Here is a 16,266-nt window from a genome sequence, read left to right on the forward strand (position 1 = left end):
TCTATGAGAGCTGTCTGGCTTGGTTCAAGAGTTACTGCTCTGGTCGCTCACAATCAGTAAGGGTGGAGGGGTTTTGGTCAGATCCCCTGCCTCTATTTAAAGGGGTCCCACAAGGAAGCATACTGGGGCCTATACTTTTTAATATTTATGTTAACAATATCGCTTTTGCTGCAGGTGATTCTCATGTACATTTATACGCTGATGACATTTATACATTCAATTCCTCCTTGACCATTGCACTTTATTCCAGGCCAGTTTTACTTGCATCCAACATGATTTCTCTAGTCTTCATTTAGTTTTAAATATAAATAAAACAAAATGTATGGTTTTTAATAGAAATCCACCACATGTTGATTATCTGCCTACATTTTTTTCATTGGATGGTTCTGAAATCGATTATGTTGAATGCTACAAATACCTTGGTATCTGGCTTGACAGCAAATTATCATTCGAAACTCACATAAAAGTACTGCTCAGAAAGTCTCATATGGGTTTTCTTTATTGTGATAAATCTTCTTTTACGCATTCTTCAAAACAGTTTTTGGTTTAAACGACAGTGCCCCCTTTTTTGGATTACGGTGATGTAGTTTACAGGTCTGCTTCAAAAACTCTCCTTCATAAACTGGATGTTATTTACCACGCTGTAATCCGCTTTGTGACTGGAGCTTCATTTAACACTCACCACTGCCACCTGTATTCTTTATTGAATTGGTCTTTTCATTCTTGTTGACAAATTCATTGGTTTCTGTTTATTTATAAAACTCTTATTGGTAAAACTCCATCGTCCCTTTTAACTGTTTATAATACAAGTTGTAATCTGCGCTCTAGCAGTTTCTTTAATCTCTGTATACCCAAAGTCCCTATCTCCTTTGGTCGTTGCTCTTTTCAGTTTTCTGCTGCATATGATTGGAATCATCTGCAGCAGACTCAAAAGCTTAGTTCATTTATATCGCTCTCTTCCATTAAAAATTCAATTCAATTAATAATTCAAGATCATTGTACTTGTTTTTAGTTAATTGTTTGTTTTTATATGTCACTGTAGCTGTGTTATTTGTATCTCTATTATGTTTTTTTTTTTTTTTTTGTACTGGCTTTTTATGCTGCCTCTTAGCCAGCTTGTCATTGTAAATGAGAACTGGTTCTCAATTGACTCACCTGGTTAAATAAAGGTTAATAATAACAGCCCTGTAGTATAACTGCAGCTAAACCTCTGTTTGTTCTCAGTAAGAACTTTTGTAAATGTATGAAAGAAGTAAAGTCAAACTCTTCCTGCTTAACATACTTAAGTTTATCCAGAGTGCAGTTTTGATGGTTGAATTTATCAATGAATGAATCTCCTGGGTGATTGTAGCTCAGGTCCAGCTCTCTCAGGTGTGAGGGGTTTGAACTTAGAGCTGAAGACACATAACCACAGCCTTCCTCTGTCACCATACAGCCAGACAATCTACAAACACACACAGCAACAGTCCACATGACATTAGTTTGACAATATGGGGTGCCAAAGCCAACCATCATCGTAAGTTCCATCGTTACCAATAGAACTCAATGGAACTTGTGACCATAGTTGGCTAACGATGATTTTGGGAAACGCACCCCAGATCAGTATCACACACTGACCTGTGCAGTTTGTATGCTGTTATTTTCTGTAGATTCATTCATAGAAGTAAAAAGAGTGTCTGTGGAAATGTACCAAAGTATTCATTCACTTTTCTAAACATGTACAGCAGTGGAGCGTGCGCATTCACAATAGCAACTTTTGATTCCATCCACTGAACCGGTGATTTTCAATGGCGATCAATCAACTGTGTTAGGCTTGTTCAGACGGTGACAAGTCAAGAATCGATTCAACGAACGATTCAATCACATCCAGATTTGTATGAGTACAAGTACATGAGATTGGTATCGGGCCCGATCAATTTCCAATTTCCATGTCACATTCGGTGATAATCATTTATTGTGATAGCATTTTGTTAATTATTTTAAAACCATTTACCTCAGTATCTCCAGCTGACAGTTTGGACTCTTCAGTCCATCAGAAAGAAGCCTCATTCCCGAATCCTGTAGATCATTGTTACTCAGGTCCAGCTCTCTCAGGAAGGAGTTTGAGGATTGTAGAACTGATGACAAACTCTCACAACACTGAGCAGTGAGATTACATATGGAAAATCTGAACAATTAAAAAAAAAAAAGTAACTGCATATTGAATCAATCTTAGCAGTGTGTTTTTAAATAATCAACTTAATGATAAATAAATAAATAAATAAATAAAGCATTTAAACTCAAACCTCAGTATCTCCAGCTGACAGTTTGGACTTTTTAGTCCATCAGAAAGAAGCCTCATTCCCGAATCCTGTAGATCATTGTTACTCAGGTCCAGCTCTCTCAGGAAGGAGTTTGAGGATTGTAGAACTGATGACAAACTCTCACAACACTGAGCAGTGAGATTACATATGGAAAATCTGAACAATAAAAAAAAAAGGTAACTGCATACAGAATCAATCTGCTAAGTGTGTTTTTAAATAATCAAATTAATGGAAAATAAATAAATAAATAAATAAATAAATAAATAAAGCATTTAAACTCAAACCTCAGTATCTCCAGCTGACAGTTTGGACTTTTTAGTCCATCAGAAAGAAGCCTCATTCCCGAATCCTGTAGATTATTGTTACTCAGGTCCAGCTCTCTCAGGAAGGAGTTTGAGGATTGTAGAACTGATGACAAACTCTCACAACACTGAGCAGTGAGATTACATATGGAAAATCTGAACAATAAAAAAAAAAAGTAACTGCATACAGAATCAATCTGCTAAGTGTGTTTTTAAATAATCAAATTAATGGAAAATAAATAAATAAAGCATTTAAACTCAAACCTCAGTATCTCCAGCTGACAGTTTGGACTTTTTAGTCCATCAGAAAGAAGCTTCACTCCTGAATCCTTTAGATCATTGTTACTCAGGTCCAGCTCTCTCAGGAAGGAGTTTGAGGATTGTAGAACTGATGACAAACTCTCACAACACTGAGCAGTGAGATTACAGCACTGTAGCCTGTGTAGCGAACAAAACAATCAGTGATATCAATGCTTATTAGGTAGTGTTTACAATCTGAAGCATAAATAACTTGGAAAAACCTTTGACTGTAGCGATGTAAGCAAAGTTAAAACAATTTTCATAAAACAACAAACCTGTATTTTCAGTTTATTTAATTTATGATACAATTCAGAATAATAAAAAGGGTAAAACAACTTGTCTGATGGTGGAGACACTTTGGCATTTAATATCACACACATTGACACATTTACATTTATTCATTTTTCTGAACTGTCTAAGTCATCCATGTAAAAAGAAGTCCCAATTACAAAAGACCAACAGTGCATATAAATGAATTTAAAGAAGACTCTTACAGTGCTTTTCTTGTGTTTTTGATCACTGGCAGCAGTCTTATCACTGCTTCATCAGATCTTCTGTATTTCTGCAGTTCAAACTTCTCTTGAGTCTCCTCTGATATCAGGAGCACAAACACCAGACCAGACCACTGAGCAGAGGAGAGATTCCGTGCTGAAAGATTTCCTGAGGCCAGATTTTTTTGGATTTCCTCCACAAAGTCATCTTTCAGTTCACTCAGACAGTAGAAGAGATTGATGGTCCTTTCCACTGATTTCTCCTTCTCTATTTTCTTTTTGATATAGTCAGCAGTGCTTTTCATGTTCTCCGTTTTGAGCTCCAGTCCTGGCACTAATTCCTTCAGGTCACTCTGATTGGACTCCAGTGAGAGACCCAGGAAGAACCGGAGGAAAAGGTCCAGGTGTCCATTCTCGCTTTGTAAAGCCTTGTTGATCGCACCCTTATGAAGCTGAAACAGTGTCTTTCTGGACAGTGTCCATGTCAGTTGTTCTCTCAGGGATTGAAAAAATAGCTTTGCTTTCTCATCATTGCTAATCAAAAACACATAGAGAGCAGCAAGGAATTCCTGGATGCTGAGATGTACGAAGCTGTAAAGGTTTCTTTCTGAAACAGCTTTTTCCTCCTGAAAGATCTGAGTGCATAACCCAGAGAACACCGACCCTTCACTTACATCTAGTTCACATTCCTCAAGATCTTCTTTGTAGAAAATCAGATTTCCTTTCTCCAGCTGTTGAAAGGCCAGTTTCCCAAGCTTTAGAATAATCTCATCAAAAGACCTGGCATTGGCTTTAGGTTCAGGATAACTGTATTTTGCTTTCATCTTTTGCTGCTGAGTAAGTAAGAAGTTTGTGTACATCCCTGTTAGAGTTGTGGGTGTTTTGTCATGGCTCTCTCGAGCCAGTAGAGGCCGAAGAACAGTGAGAGAGATCCAGCAGAAGATGGGGATGTGGCACATGATGTACAGGCTCCTGGATTTCCTGATATGACGGATGATGTTTCCAGCAACCTCAGGACTGCTGTTTTTGTTGAAGTATTGCTCTTTCTGCTCATCGTTGAATCCTCGCACCTCTGTCACCAGATCAATGTAGTCTCGGGGTATCAGACTGGCTGCTGCTGGTCTGGTTGTGATCCAGACGAGAGCAGAGGGAACCAGATGTGTCTTAATGAGGTTTGTTATTATCTTACTCAATGTTGTTTTTTCTTTAACATCTGTAAATCTGTCATCCTCTTTAAAGTTCAAAGGGAAGCGACACTCATCCAGCCCATCAAAGATGAACATGATTTTACCGTCACCATTAGGAAGAGAGGGCAGTTCTTCAGGACAACTAAAGAAGTATTTCTGAAGCAGTCCTATGAGACTGTACTCTTCTTTAATCAAATTCAGTCTACGGAATGGAAGAGGAAAAATTAAGGCAATATCCTGATTGTCTTTTCCTTCAGCCCAGTCAAGGATTAATTTATTGACAGAGACTGTTTTTCCTACCCCTGCGATGCCCATCGTCAACACTTTTTTGTTTTGTCGACCGTTATGGACTTTAAAAATGTTATTGCACTGGATCAGTGTGTCCTTGGCATCAAATAGTTTGAATTCGATCTGTCTCACCTCATGTTCACTCAGTATTCCTCCAGTCTCATTCTCCACCACATATAGATCAGTGTAAATATCGTTCAGGTATTTCTGATGACCCCTCTGAGAATTACCAACCAATATTCGTTCACACTCCTGTTTTAATTTGTTCTTCAGTCTGCGGCTGATCTCATGAAGAGCAGCTTTACTGTCCTCTGCAGCTGAGCCTTTGAGAAAAAGGGAAAATGTCAGCAAAAAGTAATCATTTTTTAAATAAAATAATAAAATCTGAAATTCCTACTACAAAAATAACAACCACACATGTGTGGTAACTTGAAAACTGTGCTTCTACTATTCAGATTAATCACACTTATGCTTAAGTTGACTGCATGGAAATGTCTTCACTCGCAAACACCTTGTTGGAGTAGGAGATCAAAATCTTACATCTCCTATCATGATATGAGTGTTTTTAATTCACGGTAACAATATACACTGATCAGGCATAACATTATGACTACTGACAGGTGAAGTGAATAACACTGATTATCTCATCATCACTTCACCTATTAGTGGGTGGGATATATTAGGCAGCAAGTGAACATTTTGTCCTCAAAGTTCATGTGTTAGAAGCAGGAAAAATGGGCAAGCGCAAGGATTTGAGGGAGTTTGACAAAGGCCAAACTGTGATGGCTAGACGGCTGGGTCAGAGCATCTCCAAAACTGCAGCTCCTGTGGGATGATCCCGGTCTGCAGTGGCCAGTATCTATCAAAATTGGTCCAAAGAAGGAACAGCAGTGAACTGGCAACAGGGTCATGGGCGGACCCCATGACAGTTTGTTGCGTATGGGGCTGCAGAGCTGCAGACCAGTTAGGGTGGCCATGCTGACCCCTGTCCACCGCCGAAAGCTCCAACAGTGGGCATGTAAGCATCAGAACTGGACCACGGAGCAATGGAAGAAGGTGGCCTGGTCTGATGAATCACGCTTCCTTTTACATCATGTGGATGGCCGGGTGCTTGTGCATCGCTTAGCTGGGAAACACATGGCACCAGGATGCACTATGGGAAGAAGGCAAGCCAGCGGAGGCAGTCTAAAAAGTCTAGATATATAAATAAACTAATATTATGTAGGTAATATAGTAATTTGACTAGTGTATAGAAATATTAACTTAAAAATAAAGTAAACAGAAACATAGATATTAAAAAAAAAATATGGAGAACACAGTAACTTAAGCACATGCAACACGCCATTCCCGCTTTGCCCCGCCCCCACCTCACACTGACAACAGCAGTCTGGCGCCGAGAAGCACATAAATCACACGTGCATCATTTTCAGGTATGTTCACAAACATGTGGAACTTTATATTTTTGACTATTGTAGTTAATGGGTGAGATTAATTAAAAGTGTTTAAAGACGTTAAGGATTTGACCACCACCAATGCACCTGCCTGATTTGATACTAATGCAATTTTTCATAGCTATAATTTTAATATTTTAATGTGCTATGCATTGGGTTTTGAACCATGGCAAAGATATTTGTAGCCAGATTTCACGATTCTTCAGTTAATTTTGAGTGTTTTTGAGTGATTTCAAATATCAAAATATAAAAAGGAAAATCATAATTAGACCGTTTTCTGATGCTGTACGATATATTAAACAATTTAAAAGATGATAATATAGCATAACATAGTGCTATCATATATAAACCTATGCTAACACAGAAGAATACGTTTCTAAATGTTCACAGCAATTTCAAAATAAAAGTTTAAACCCTCGCTCTGACTCTGCATGTTTTAATAACATGTTCTTGTTGAAATTAAAGTGACTGCAGCATTTATATCATAAAGATGTGGCCAAATATTAAAGATTTAAGGTGCCCTAGAATTGAAAATTGAATATACCTCGGCATAGTTAAATAGAGTTCTGTACATGGAAATGACATACAGTGAGTCTCAAACACCATTGTTTCCTCCTTCTTATGTAAATTTGATTTGTGCAAAAGACCTCTGAAGAACAGGTGAATCTCAATATAACACTGACTGTGACGCAACAGTCGGGATCATTAATATGTACGCCCCCAATATTTGCATATGCCAGCCCACCAGTATTAATGTCTGCAGCAGCACACAGACTTTATGCAGGTAAGCAAGAAAGGCCAATAGCGAAAAATGGCAGATGGAGCAATAATAACTGACATGATCCATGATATCATGACATTTTTAGTGATTTTGTAAACTGTCTTTCTAAATGTTTCGTTAGCTTGTTGGTAATGTACTGTTAAATGTGGTTAAAGTTACCATTGTTTCTTACTGTATTCACGGAGACTGGAGCCGTCGTTATTTTCATTATTAAACACTTGCAGTCTGTATAATTCATAAACATCTTCATTCTTTATAAATCTCTCCAACAGTGTGTAATGTTAGCTTTAGCCACAGAGTATGAAACTCATTCAGAATCAAATGTAAACATCCAAATAAACACCATACTTACATGATCTGATATGCTGCACGACGAGCACTTTGTAAAGATCCATTTTGAGGGTTATATTAGCTGTGTGAACTTTGTTTATGTAATGTATTATAGAGTCGCGAGCTCGGGGGCGGGGAGCGCGAGCATTTAAAGGGGACGCACACTGAATCGGCACATATTTAATGATGCCCCAAAATATGCAGTTAAAAAATTTAATAAAAAAATCTATGGGGTATTTTAAGCTGAAACTTCACAGACACATTCAGGGGACACCTTAGACTTATATTACATCTTGTGAAAAAGCGTTCTAGGGCACCTTTAAGTGGACATTTGAATTAAATGTTGTTTGGCCAATATTAAAAAAAGGATTTGATCATGCTGTAACAACAAAAGCAAGAATTGTAACAACAACAATCACCTAGCCAATGGTGCCCTCTACAGGCATTTGATATAATACATAATGTAAGTAAGTTGATAGTTCACATTATTTATTACAATATGTATTTTTACAGTGTTAAAAAAAAACATAAAACAACTCGCTTTTGTTACTTTCTTTGAAACATTTATTACTGACTAATTGTTATTATATAGCCTATGTATATATTAAGGGATAAACATTATAAACACAGCAGCGTGAGTGTTGTGTGTTGAATTTTGCAAAGAAATAACCGTTCCAACGAAAGCCACATTAGAACTGCAACAGTTTCTATTCAGTTGGTCACATTTGATGTACGTCGGACACCTCGCTGACAGCTATTTGTAGAGCTGTTGGCTGGGGGACACCTAATACGTTTGCTAGATTCTATAGGCCTGTATTCCGTTGCATTCTTGTGAACCGGATTTAGGCTGGGTACCATATGTGTGACCCTACGGGGATCCCATATGTTTTATTCCACAGTTGATCCTGGTTGGAGTCACCCCAGTACTTCTGTCTTATGGTTTTCCTGTTAATAATGTCTTTGTGGGTGATGCAGTATTTTCTGACCATAGTCCTGTCATGTTTGATTTTCATTTAAACCATTATACAAAACTGCCCGCTCCCATTTTAGCCCCTCTGTAGGCCATGCACCCTAAAACCAACGAAGAACCGTGGCTCAATGACACCACACGCGCAGCAAGGCGTGAGTGCAGAAAGGCAGAGCGCAGGTGGAAAAAAGACGGACTCCATGTGTCATATCAAATCCTTAAAGATAGTTGGAGAATCTATCAGAATATTGTTAAAGCTGAAAAAACAAAATATCTCTCAGATATTATATCTAACAATATAAATAAGCCCCGGGTTCTGTTTAAAACTATTGGTTTTGTTTTAAACCCCAGTCCTACCACTGTACTGGAAGTGTCACGCGAAGTGTCACATGTGAAAACTTTCTGCAATTTTTCAATAACAAGGTCACTATCATTAGAGCCAATATATCGCCCCCCTTGTTTCATCTTCCTATAATGACACAGTGCCCTGATGTTTTTAATCAGTTTAAGCCTGTCGTCATTTCTTACAGAAATTGTCAATACATTAAAACCTTCCTCTTCTCCCGCTGACACAATCCCTCCTCACTTTTTTAAAGAGGTTTGGGTGACTATTGGCCTTTATGTCAGGGAAATCATCAATAGCAGTCTGTTCTCTGGTATTGTTCCCTCTTTTTGTAAAAAGGCTGTTGTTGAACCTTTGATTAAAAAAACTGGTCTTGACCCTACAACTTTATCGAATTATCGGCCAATTTCCAAACTTCCATTTCTGTCGAAGATTTTAGAGAAAAGTGTATTTGCACAGTTACAGCCTTTTTTAGATGCAAATTGCACTTTTGACACTTTCCAGTCAGGTTACAGAGCCTTCCATAGCACTGAGTCTGCACTCTTAAAGGTTTTTAACGACTTATTTTTAATGACTGATACTGGTGACTCAGCTATTTTAGTGCTTTTGGACCTGACTGCTGCTTTTGACACAGTTGACCACACAATTCATTTATCTCGTCTGGAAAACTGTGTGGGTGTCAAGGGGACAGTGCTCGAGTGGTTCAGGTCGTACCTGTCTGGGAGATGTTTTGCTGTCAGACTAGGGGACTCCACCTCGTCCACCGCCCCTTTGAACTGTGGAGTCCCCCAGGGATCAATTCTTGGGCCCATTCTTTTTGCTCTGTACCTTCTCCCAGTCAGTGTGATTTTTAAAAGGCACGGTATTTTCTATCATTTTTATGTAGACGATTGCCAAATATACCTGCCACTGACAAAAAATGACTACGCCCCCCTGACACCCCTACTTGAGTGTTTAAGTGACGTCAAGGCTTGGTTGGCTCAGAATTTTTTTAATTCTAAATGAGGGCAAGATAGAAATAATGCTGTTTGGTCCTATTAGAACTCTGGTCGACTTGGGCCCCCTCAAAAACCATGTGCATCCCACAGCCACCAGCCTTGGCGTCACTATAGACAGTGATTTTAAACTGGATAAACAAATTAACACTGTCGTAAAATCGAGTTTTTTTCATCTTCGTCCTTTATCTAAAATCAAACCTTTTTTATCTTTTAAACATTTTGAGCAAGTCATGCATGGTTTTATTTCGTCATGTCTGGACTACTGTAATGCACTTTACACTGGAATATCCCAAAATGCACTCTCGCTTACAGTTAGTCCAGAACTCTGCGGCATGGCTTTTAACAGGAACCAAAAAGCATGAACACATCACCCCCATCCTCGCCTCGCTGCACTGGCTTCCTGTTCGATTTAGAACTGATTTTAAGATTTTATTGTTTAATAAAGCTCTGAATGGACTGGCCCCTCAGTACATCACGGACCTCATCCAAATTTACACACCGGCGCGTTCACTGAGGTCTGAGCGCCAGCTCCAGCTCGAGGTTCCTAAGACCAGACTTAAAACCGGGGGGACCGGGCCTTCTCTGTGGTCGGCCCCAGACTGTGGAACGCTCTGCCTCCCCAGGTTAGAACGGCCCCAACAGTTGAATGTTTTAAGTCTCGTCTTAAGGCCCACTTTTATTCCTTGGCTTTTAACTCCGTGTGAGTTGTGTGGTTCTGTGTCTTTTTTTGATTGATTTTACTTATTTGTTTATGTGCCTTTTTATTGTATTCCTCTTATTCGATTTTACTGGTTTTTATTGTTTGAATGGAGGCTAGTGAAGTTAATTAGACCATTTATTTATTTATTGTTTTTTTTGTGCAGCACTTTGGAGACTGTTTGTTGTTGTTAAAATGTGCTATAGAAATAAAGTGGATTGGATTGGATTATATGTAGTACAGCCCTACAGGGTTAGTCCATATGTACTTCTCCATATAACTCCTTCGGGATGTGGCTTCCACAGCGTTCCTTTCCAGTGAAAGGGTATGCTTTCCAGTGTTATGCAATAGTCTCACTGAATGTTTTTTTTTGGGGGGGGAACAGCAGTGATAGACTCTCTCCGTGTTAGCCCTGTCCCATTGCTTTAGGCAAGGGGGTTCAGGAGGCTTGTATGGAGTGCTGGAAGGGGGCAGCGCCTGTGGTGCTTTGGTAGGGATTCCTATTCATCGGTCTGTCCGAAGTACATTGAACATGACCGACTGAATGGGAAAGTCTTTGGTTACAAAGGTAATTCTCGTTCCCTGAAGGAGGGAACGGAGACGGTGGTTTTAGTTTGAAATTTAAAAGTATCACTTTGTAAAAAAATACACTGGAAAATTAATTTAAGGGGCCAACTATTGTACCTTAATGCAGTAGTTCCCAAAGTGGGGGTTGCAAGACAGCGAGGGAAGGGTCGCAAGATGATTTCCAGATCATTTAAAAAAAAATTTCATGCCTATGCGTATGCAATGCAGGAGCAGCGCGTGCTATTGTGCTTTCACATATATCACAAGCACAACATTTACTTTTTATTTCACATTCAAAAGTTGTTAGTGAACATGGCTTATCAGCATTGCGACGTACGTAGGCTACACTCTTTCATATATGTCACGTTTACTACTTTTAAATAAAGTTTTATTCAATTAATTTATATTTATATAAAGTAATAGTTTCGATGTATATATTACATTGCTTACGGAAGTGGTAAAACACTTAAACATAGGCTATGTTAAAATCACACACTTCATTATTTCACTTACAATAGACAAAAACAGCCAAATCTTTTTTTCTTTTCTTTCTTTCGCTTTCAAATCTTCATTCATGAAATCCTGTGGGTCATAAATAACTTTGTCCACCTCTACAAAGAGATCCATTATGCTATCCATTATGTGAAATTTCGCCTTTTTTATCTAAATGTGAGGTAAGGTTCCTTGATTTGTCCGAGGCAAAAATCCATGTGTTGACTGTGAAACAAAGTAGACTTTAAATTATATGCATTTATGGCGAAATTACTATTTTCATGTCAATCCATGTTTATTTTAATGCCAACAATGTGCTGTTGCTTTAATTCAGCACGATGCAGCACAGCAAAAATAGACTCAGTGTGGAAACGATCGCTGTACTGCTGTATATACACAACTGGAATGCACTGCCGCACCGTATCCGCGTGCACTCTGAAAGCTCTGATCCGTTAACATGGGCACGGAAAAAAATACGCACTGCAGACGGAGTATGTGTGAAACGGGTGTGAAATAAGTGCGTGTGCGCCATTGCACACAACGTTTGTATACTTTAACCACCTTTGAGGATAGTGGGGGTCACGAGTCACTGGCATTGTTATTTTGGGGGTCGTGGACTGAAAAGTTTGGGAACCCCTGCCTTAATGGAAAAGGTGTGACTGCAGTCTAAGTGGAAAAGAGAGGGTACGCAGAAAGATGTTCAATGCTTCAGGGGGTACTCCACTCTAAAAAGATTGGGAACCACTGCTTTGTTCTGCTGGGAAACCTTGGGTCCTGCCCTCCATGTGGATGTTACTTTGACACATACCACCTACCTATGCATTCTTGCAGACCATGTACACCAGGGGTTGGCAAGTAAGTTTGGTATCGGGTCAAAATAATATTTTCACCACTAGATGGCATGCCATAACATGGTCAAAGGATAATTTAAGAAATTAATTGATGAAAAAAATGCAATAAGAATTGCCTGTGACAGACTTTTACAGTGTCTTTTGTAACTGGTATTGAGTTACAGAATTACTCTGTGTCAAATGACTTGTTCCGATATTCAGTAATGCGATATATCACGATAATGAATATGCACGATATCGTTATCGTGGGCATTTCAAAATACCGTGAATAATAATTTATTACTAATTATTAAAATTTTTATAATGCATTTAAGAATACTTTCCCCATCAACCGAATAAAATGCACAACACCACTGTATTCTGCATCAAAGAGACATGCGCTCAGATGTAAACAAACCCAACGTGCATGAGAAGCACATAGCGGAACGAGTGAAGGAGACACGCTGAATGAAAGTGCACGTTCACTCTCTGACAGCAGAGGGCACTGATGGAACAGCAGAAATGCAGCGGTTACCCTGGAAACTCCGCAAACAAAGCAACTGCGCTAGTGAAGTTTTAAAATGCTCCAAACAGCCATTCATTTTTTTGTAATCTCAATGTTGTTCATCACAGCACCAAATACTTAATACTTAAAGACTTAATAGGCTATTTATTTTCAAACTTAAACATTTTTAATAATCTGGACTACAACATGCCCTAATCTTGCAGCTTCACAGTTCACCGAGAAGAGATCGTCTGACTTACAGAAATGGGTTGATGCTTCACACAAATCAACTAGAAAAGGTTCCACTTAATTTATACAAATAAGATTAAAACACTGTCTGCATTGAAGACTTCAAGCACATACAGGTGAATAATAGCCTTTTTAAATTGATTATCCTGCTTTATTGCACTCTGTATCAAATGGCTGCTTCTAATTTTACTATAGTGGTTACCCGCCATAGTTTAATCTGTCCTGCCAGTGTTTTATAATGAATGGAAAGATCAATTACGAGGTGTTTTGCGTCATTAATGTCAATGAGTCAATGATTCACTGACCCATTCATAAATACAGCCGCTTACTTCATTACTAAAAGAATGAACGACTCGATGACTCACTCATTAAGACAGTGACTTGCTGCCACCTACTGGCAGTTTTAGTCTAATATTTCAAAGTATCTTAATTTATTGCTTCATTTATTATATTAATAATAACATTAATGGAATTTTAGGAATATGACAAAACATGACATACATTTAATATGGTTTGAAAACTTTGCCTTTGCCTTCATGAAGGTAAAAAAATGCACCTGTAAATCAATTTATGGGGGCAAATATTGTCTCTTAATGGAAAAGGTGTGACTGCAGTCAGAATGTTAGAGAGGGAGTACGCAGAAAGATGTTAAATGTCTATGGTGGTACAACACTAAAAGAATGGGAACCAATTTAGGCCCATTGAAGGACTGATTCAACACTAATCATTTACAACATGCAGTGGTCAAGAGCGTCTGATCTGGCCTACATTATGGCCTACAGGGGTTTCTCTGTACAGACAGTGATCATTATTTACCCTCCAGCAGTTTTGAACTGGGTCCAACAAGTGCAGGATCCTCAATACTGCCCTCAGCCTGAGCTGTGTGAGAGAGAAGAGAGATCAGAATGAAAATACTGTGACATTAAACCACACAAACACATGAGCAAAGCAGAGAGGAAAGTTTAGGCTAAAAGCCAGCAGTTATTCTGTAATTCACTCTGTGAGACATCAGTTATAGAAAAATAGTACAGCTGAACCTTTTTCATATTTCAAATATATTTATAAAAAAAGTCAATTCATTAGTTTCGCATTTTATTTATATTTTAAATATTTTTACAACTTCATTTTAATTTTACCTTGCTTGTGTTTGTTCTCTAGCTGCTCAGCCAGATTATTCTGGTTTATCTTCCTCAGGATCTCCACTGTGATCTTCACAGCTTCTTCTGGTCCAAAACGTGCTACCATCTTATCCACTGTGTCTAATCTATCTGCATTCTCCATTTCAGACTTTGATATACACTCATGATCATTCACTAAGCACCACTGAAACTTCTTCAGTTCAGCTTCTACCAGATCATTCAGTGATTTATCAAGCAGATCTTTTACAGATGCCATCGTCCTTCACTTATCCACAGCTGCAGGACAAAAAGAAATAGATCTATTTTTAGTGTCTCAACTTATTATGAAAAAAAAAAATGTTTTGCTTCGTATTTCATTTCAGCAAGTAGTAGTCATCTGTCAAGTGAGAATAGCCTAAACAAAGGTAGCCAATCTCGTCATAGTATGTTTTGGAGAACAAATTTACCATCCAATCACAATTCGTTATCATTAACTTGCAGTTAGTAATGGTGGGATATTAGAAAGCGCGGAGGAGATCAAGTCAGACATGATGATGTCAATGAAGCCTGTGTGTAAATTTAACGTGGATCTTCAAAAGGTATTATACAGTAAGTTGTGGTATCGCCACCCCTGGTCTAGTGTTTAAAAAACAAACAAAAATACCCTGTTTTTAATGCCTGATCAAAAGTTACTGCAAACCTGATACTACTACTACTACTACTACTACTAACAGCAGAATACATTACATAACTGTTGTTATTAAATTAAGTATCTGGACATTTAACATTTAATAACATTACAGATTGATTTGAATAAACAGGGTATGTGCAGCTTTGGTGTATAAGACAGAGTAGCTGTATTTTGTGCAAATGATATAAATCAAATGTGATTTTGTAGAAATTGTAATCAGGTGCTAAAAAAAAAAAAAAGAGCACCCATTAAAAAGTCTTTACAGAAAGGACCCGATCATGGAACAATGCACAGTTCAAGCGCAGCCCTTGATCTTCTTGAGTCTGTTCAGTGAAGCATTTTGATTGGTGGATTAAAAGCTTGCCGCGATTGGCTAAACAGAACATCCTCCAAAAAAGATATTCATGAATCTTAACCTGCCAGGTGTCAGGGCACAGATGGAGAGAGAGGTAAGTGAACACAGATGCAGTTTTATTGACCGTGGAAGCAGGTGAGTCAATATGATCAAGCACTTCTGAACAGTCACTTAGCTAATGAATAACTGAGTGTATCGTTGTGGGTGATGAGAACAGCGTGGAATGGAGAACAGGAGACGGATGATGACAGGAATGGAGACACGGGAACTCGGGTGAGTAGCGGGTAAGGAGTCCAGGTACGTGAGACGAGACCAGACAATAAAGTGAAGGGAGTGTGTGTCTTTATATTTACAGAGCGCTTTACAACTACACTATAGACCAAAGACTCTACAGTCAGTAAAACCACCATAAAACATCAAATATATACATCAAAATCATAAACATAAGACAAAATACAGCCCCAAAAACACCAACAATTAAAAGCCACAGAAAATAAGGACGTTTTTAAATTAGATTTACATATCTCAATAGAGGAAACAGATCTGTTATCAGACAGAAGGACGTTACACAGCCTCAAACCAGAGAGAGTCAATGTGCTGCTCTTTCTGTCGCTGTTTTAAAAAAAAACACACACACACACACACACACACACACGTTTGTCGGGCTAGAGAGACAATTTTGGAAATTTTCGCAAATCAGACTAGGCACAGGGCTGTGGGGACACCGGGTTCCAGTGGTGCTAGAGCTACAAAAAACATATCAAAAATCATGAAAAAAAAAAAAATCAGCGAACCTATACACGACTTAAAATTAAAAGATTTTCTTTGCACAACCGAGAAATAAAAAAACTTTAGACTTTTCTGTAACACAGTCTATAAGGACAGTGTGGTGTACAAGGTCAGTGATGTCATCATACATATACACTAAGAATAACCTGCTTTGAAAGGACACATGGTCTGTAAGGCCAGTTCACCATACACACACACCAAGTATAACCTGCTCTGAAAGGACACAAGGTCT

The 16,266-nt window shown here is 38.4% G+C and overlaps 3 protein-coding genes across 3 annotated transcripts in view; all 3 read right to left on the reverse strand.

Annotated features, from left to right (window-relative positions):
• Positions 1-16,266, reverse strand: part of LOC127508849 (gastrula zinc finger protein XlCGF8.2DB-like) — a 537,748-nt gene that overhangs the window by 345,933 nt on the left and 175,549 nt on the right. The window lies entirely within an intron of this gene.
• Positions 1-16,266, reverse strand: part of LOC127508848 (uncharacterized) — a 630,120-nt gene that overhangs the window by 281,275 nt on the left and 332,579 nt on the right. The window lies entirely within an intron of this gene.
• Positions 1,009-14,476, reverse strand: LOC127508750 (NACHT, LRR and PYD domains-containing protein 3-like). Its single transcript, XM_051887093.1, has 7 exons — positions 14,218-14,476; positions 3,400-5,194; positions 2,870-3,043; positions 2,588-2,761; positions 2,286-2,459; positions 1,994-2,167; positions 1,009-1,444 (listed from the first exon to the last, which is right to left on the reverse strand). The coding sequence occupies exons 1-7, from the start codon at positions 14,474-14,476 to the stop codon at positions 1,171-1,173; spliced, it is 3,024 nt and encodes a 1,007-aa protein (XP_051743053.1). The 3' UTR covers positions 1,009-1,170.

This window comes from Ctenopharyngodon idella, chromosome 3 (genome assembly GCF_019924925.1).
Source record: "Ctenopharyngodon idella isolate HZGC_01 chromosome 3, HZGC01, whole genome shotgun sequence".
NCBI classification, from domain to species: domain Eukaryota; kingdom Metazoa; phylum Chordata; class Actinopteri; order Cypriniformes; family Xenocyprididae; genus Ctenopharyngodon; species Ctenopharyngodon idella.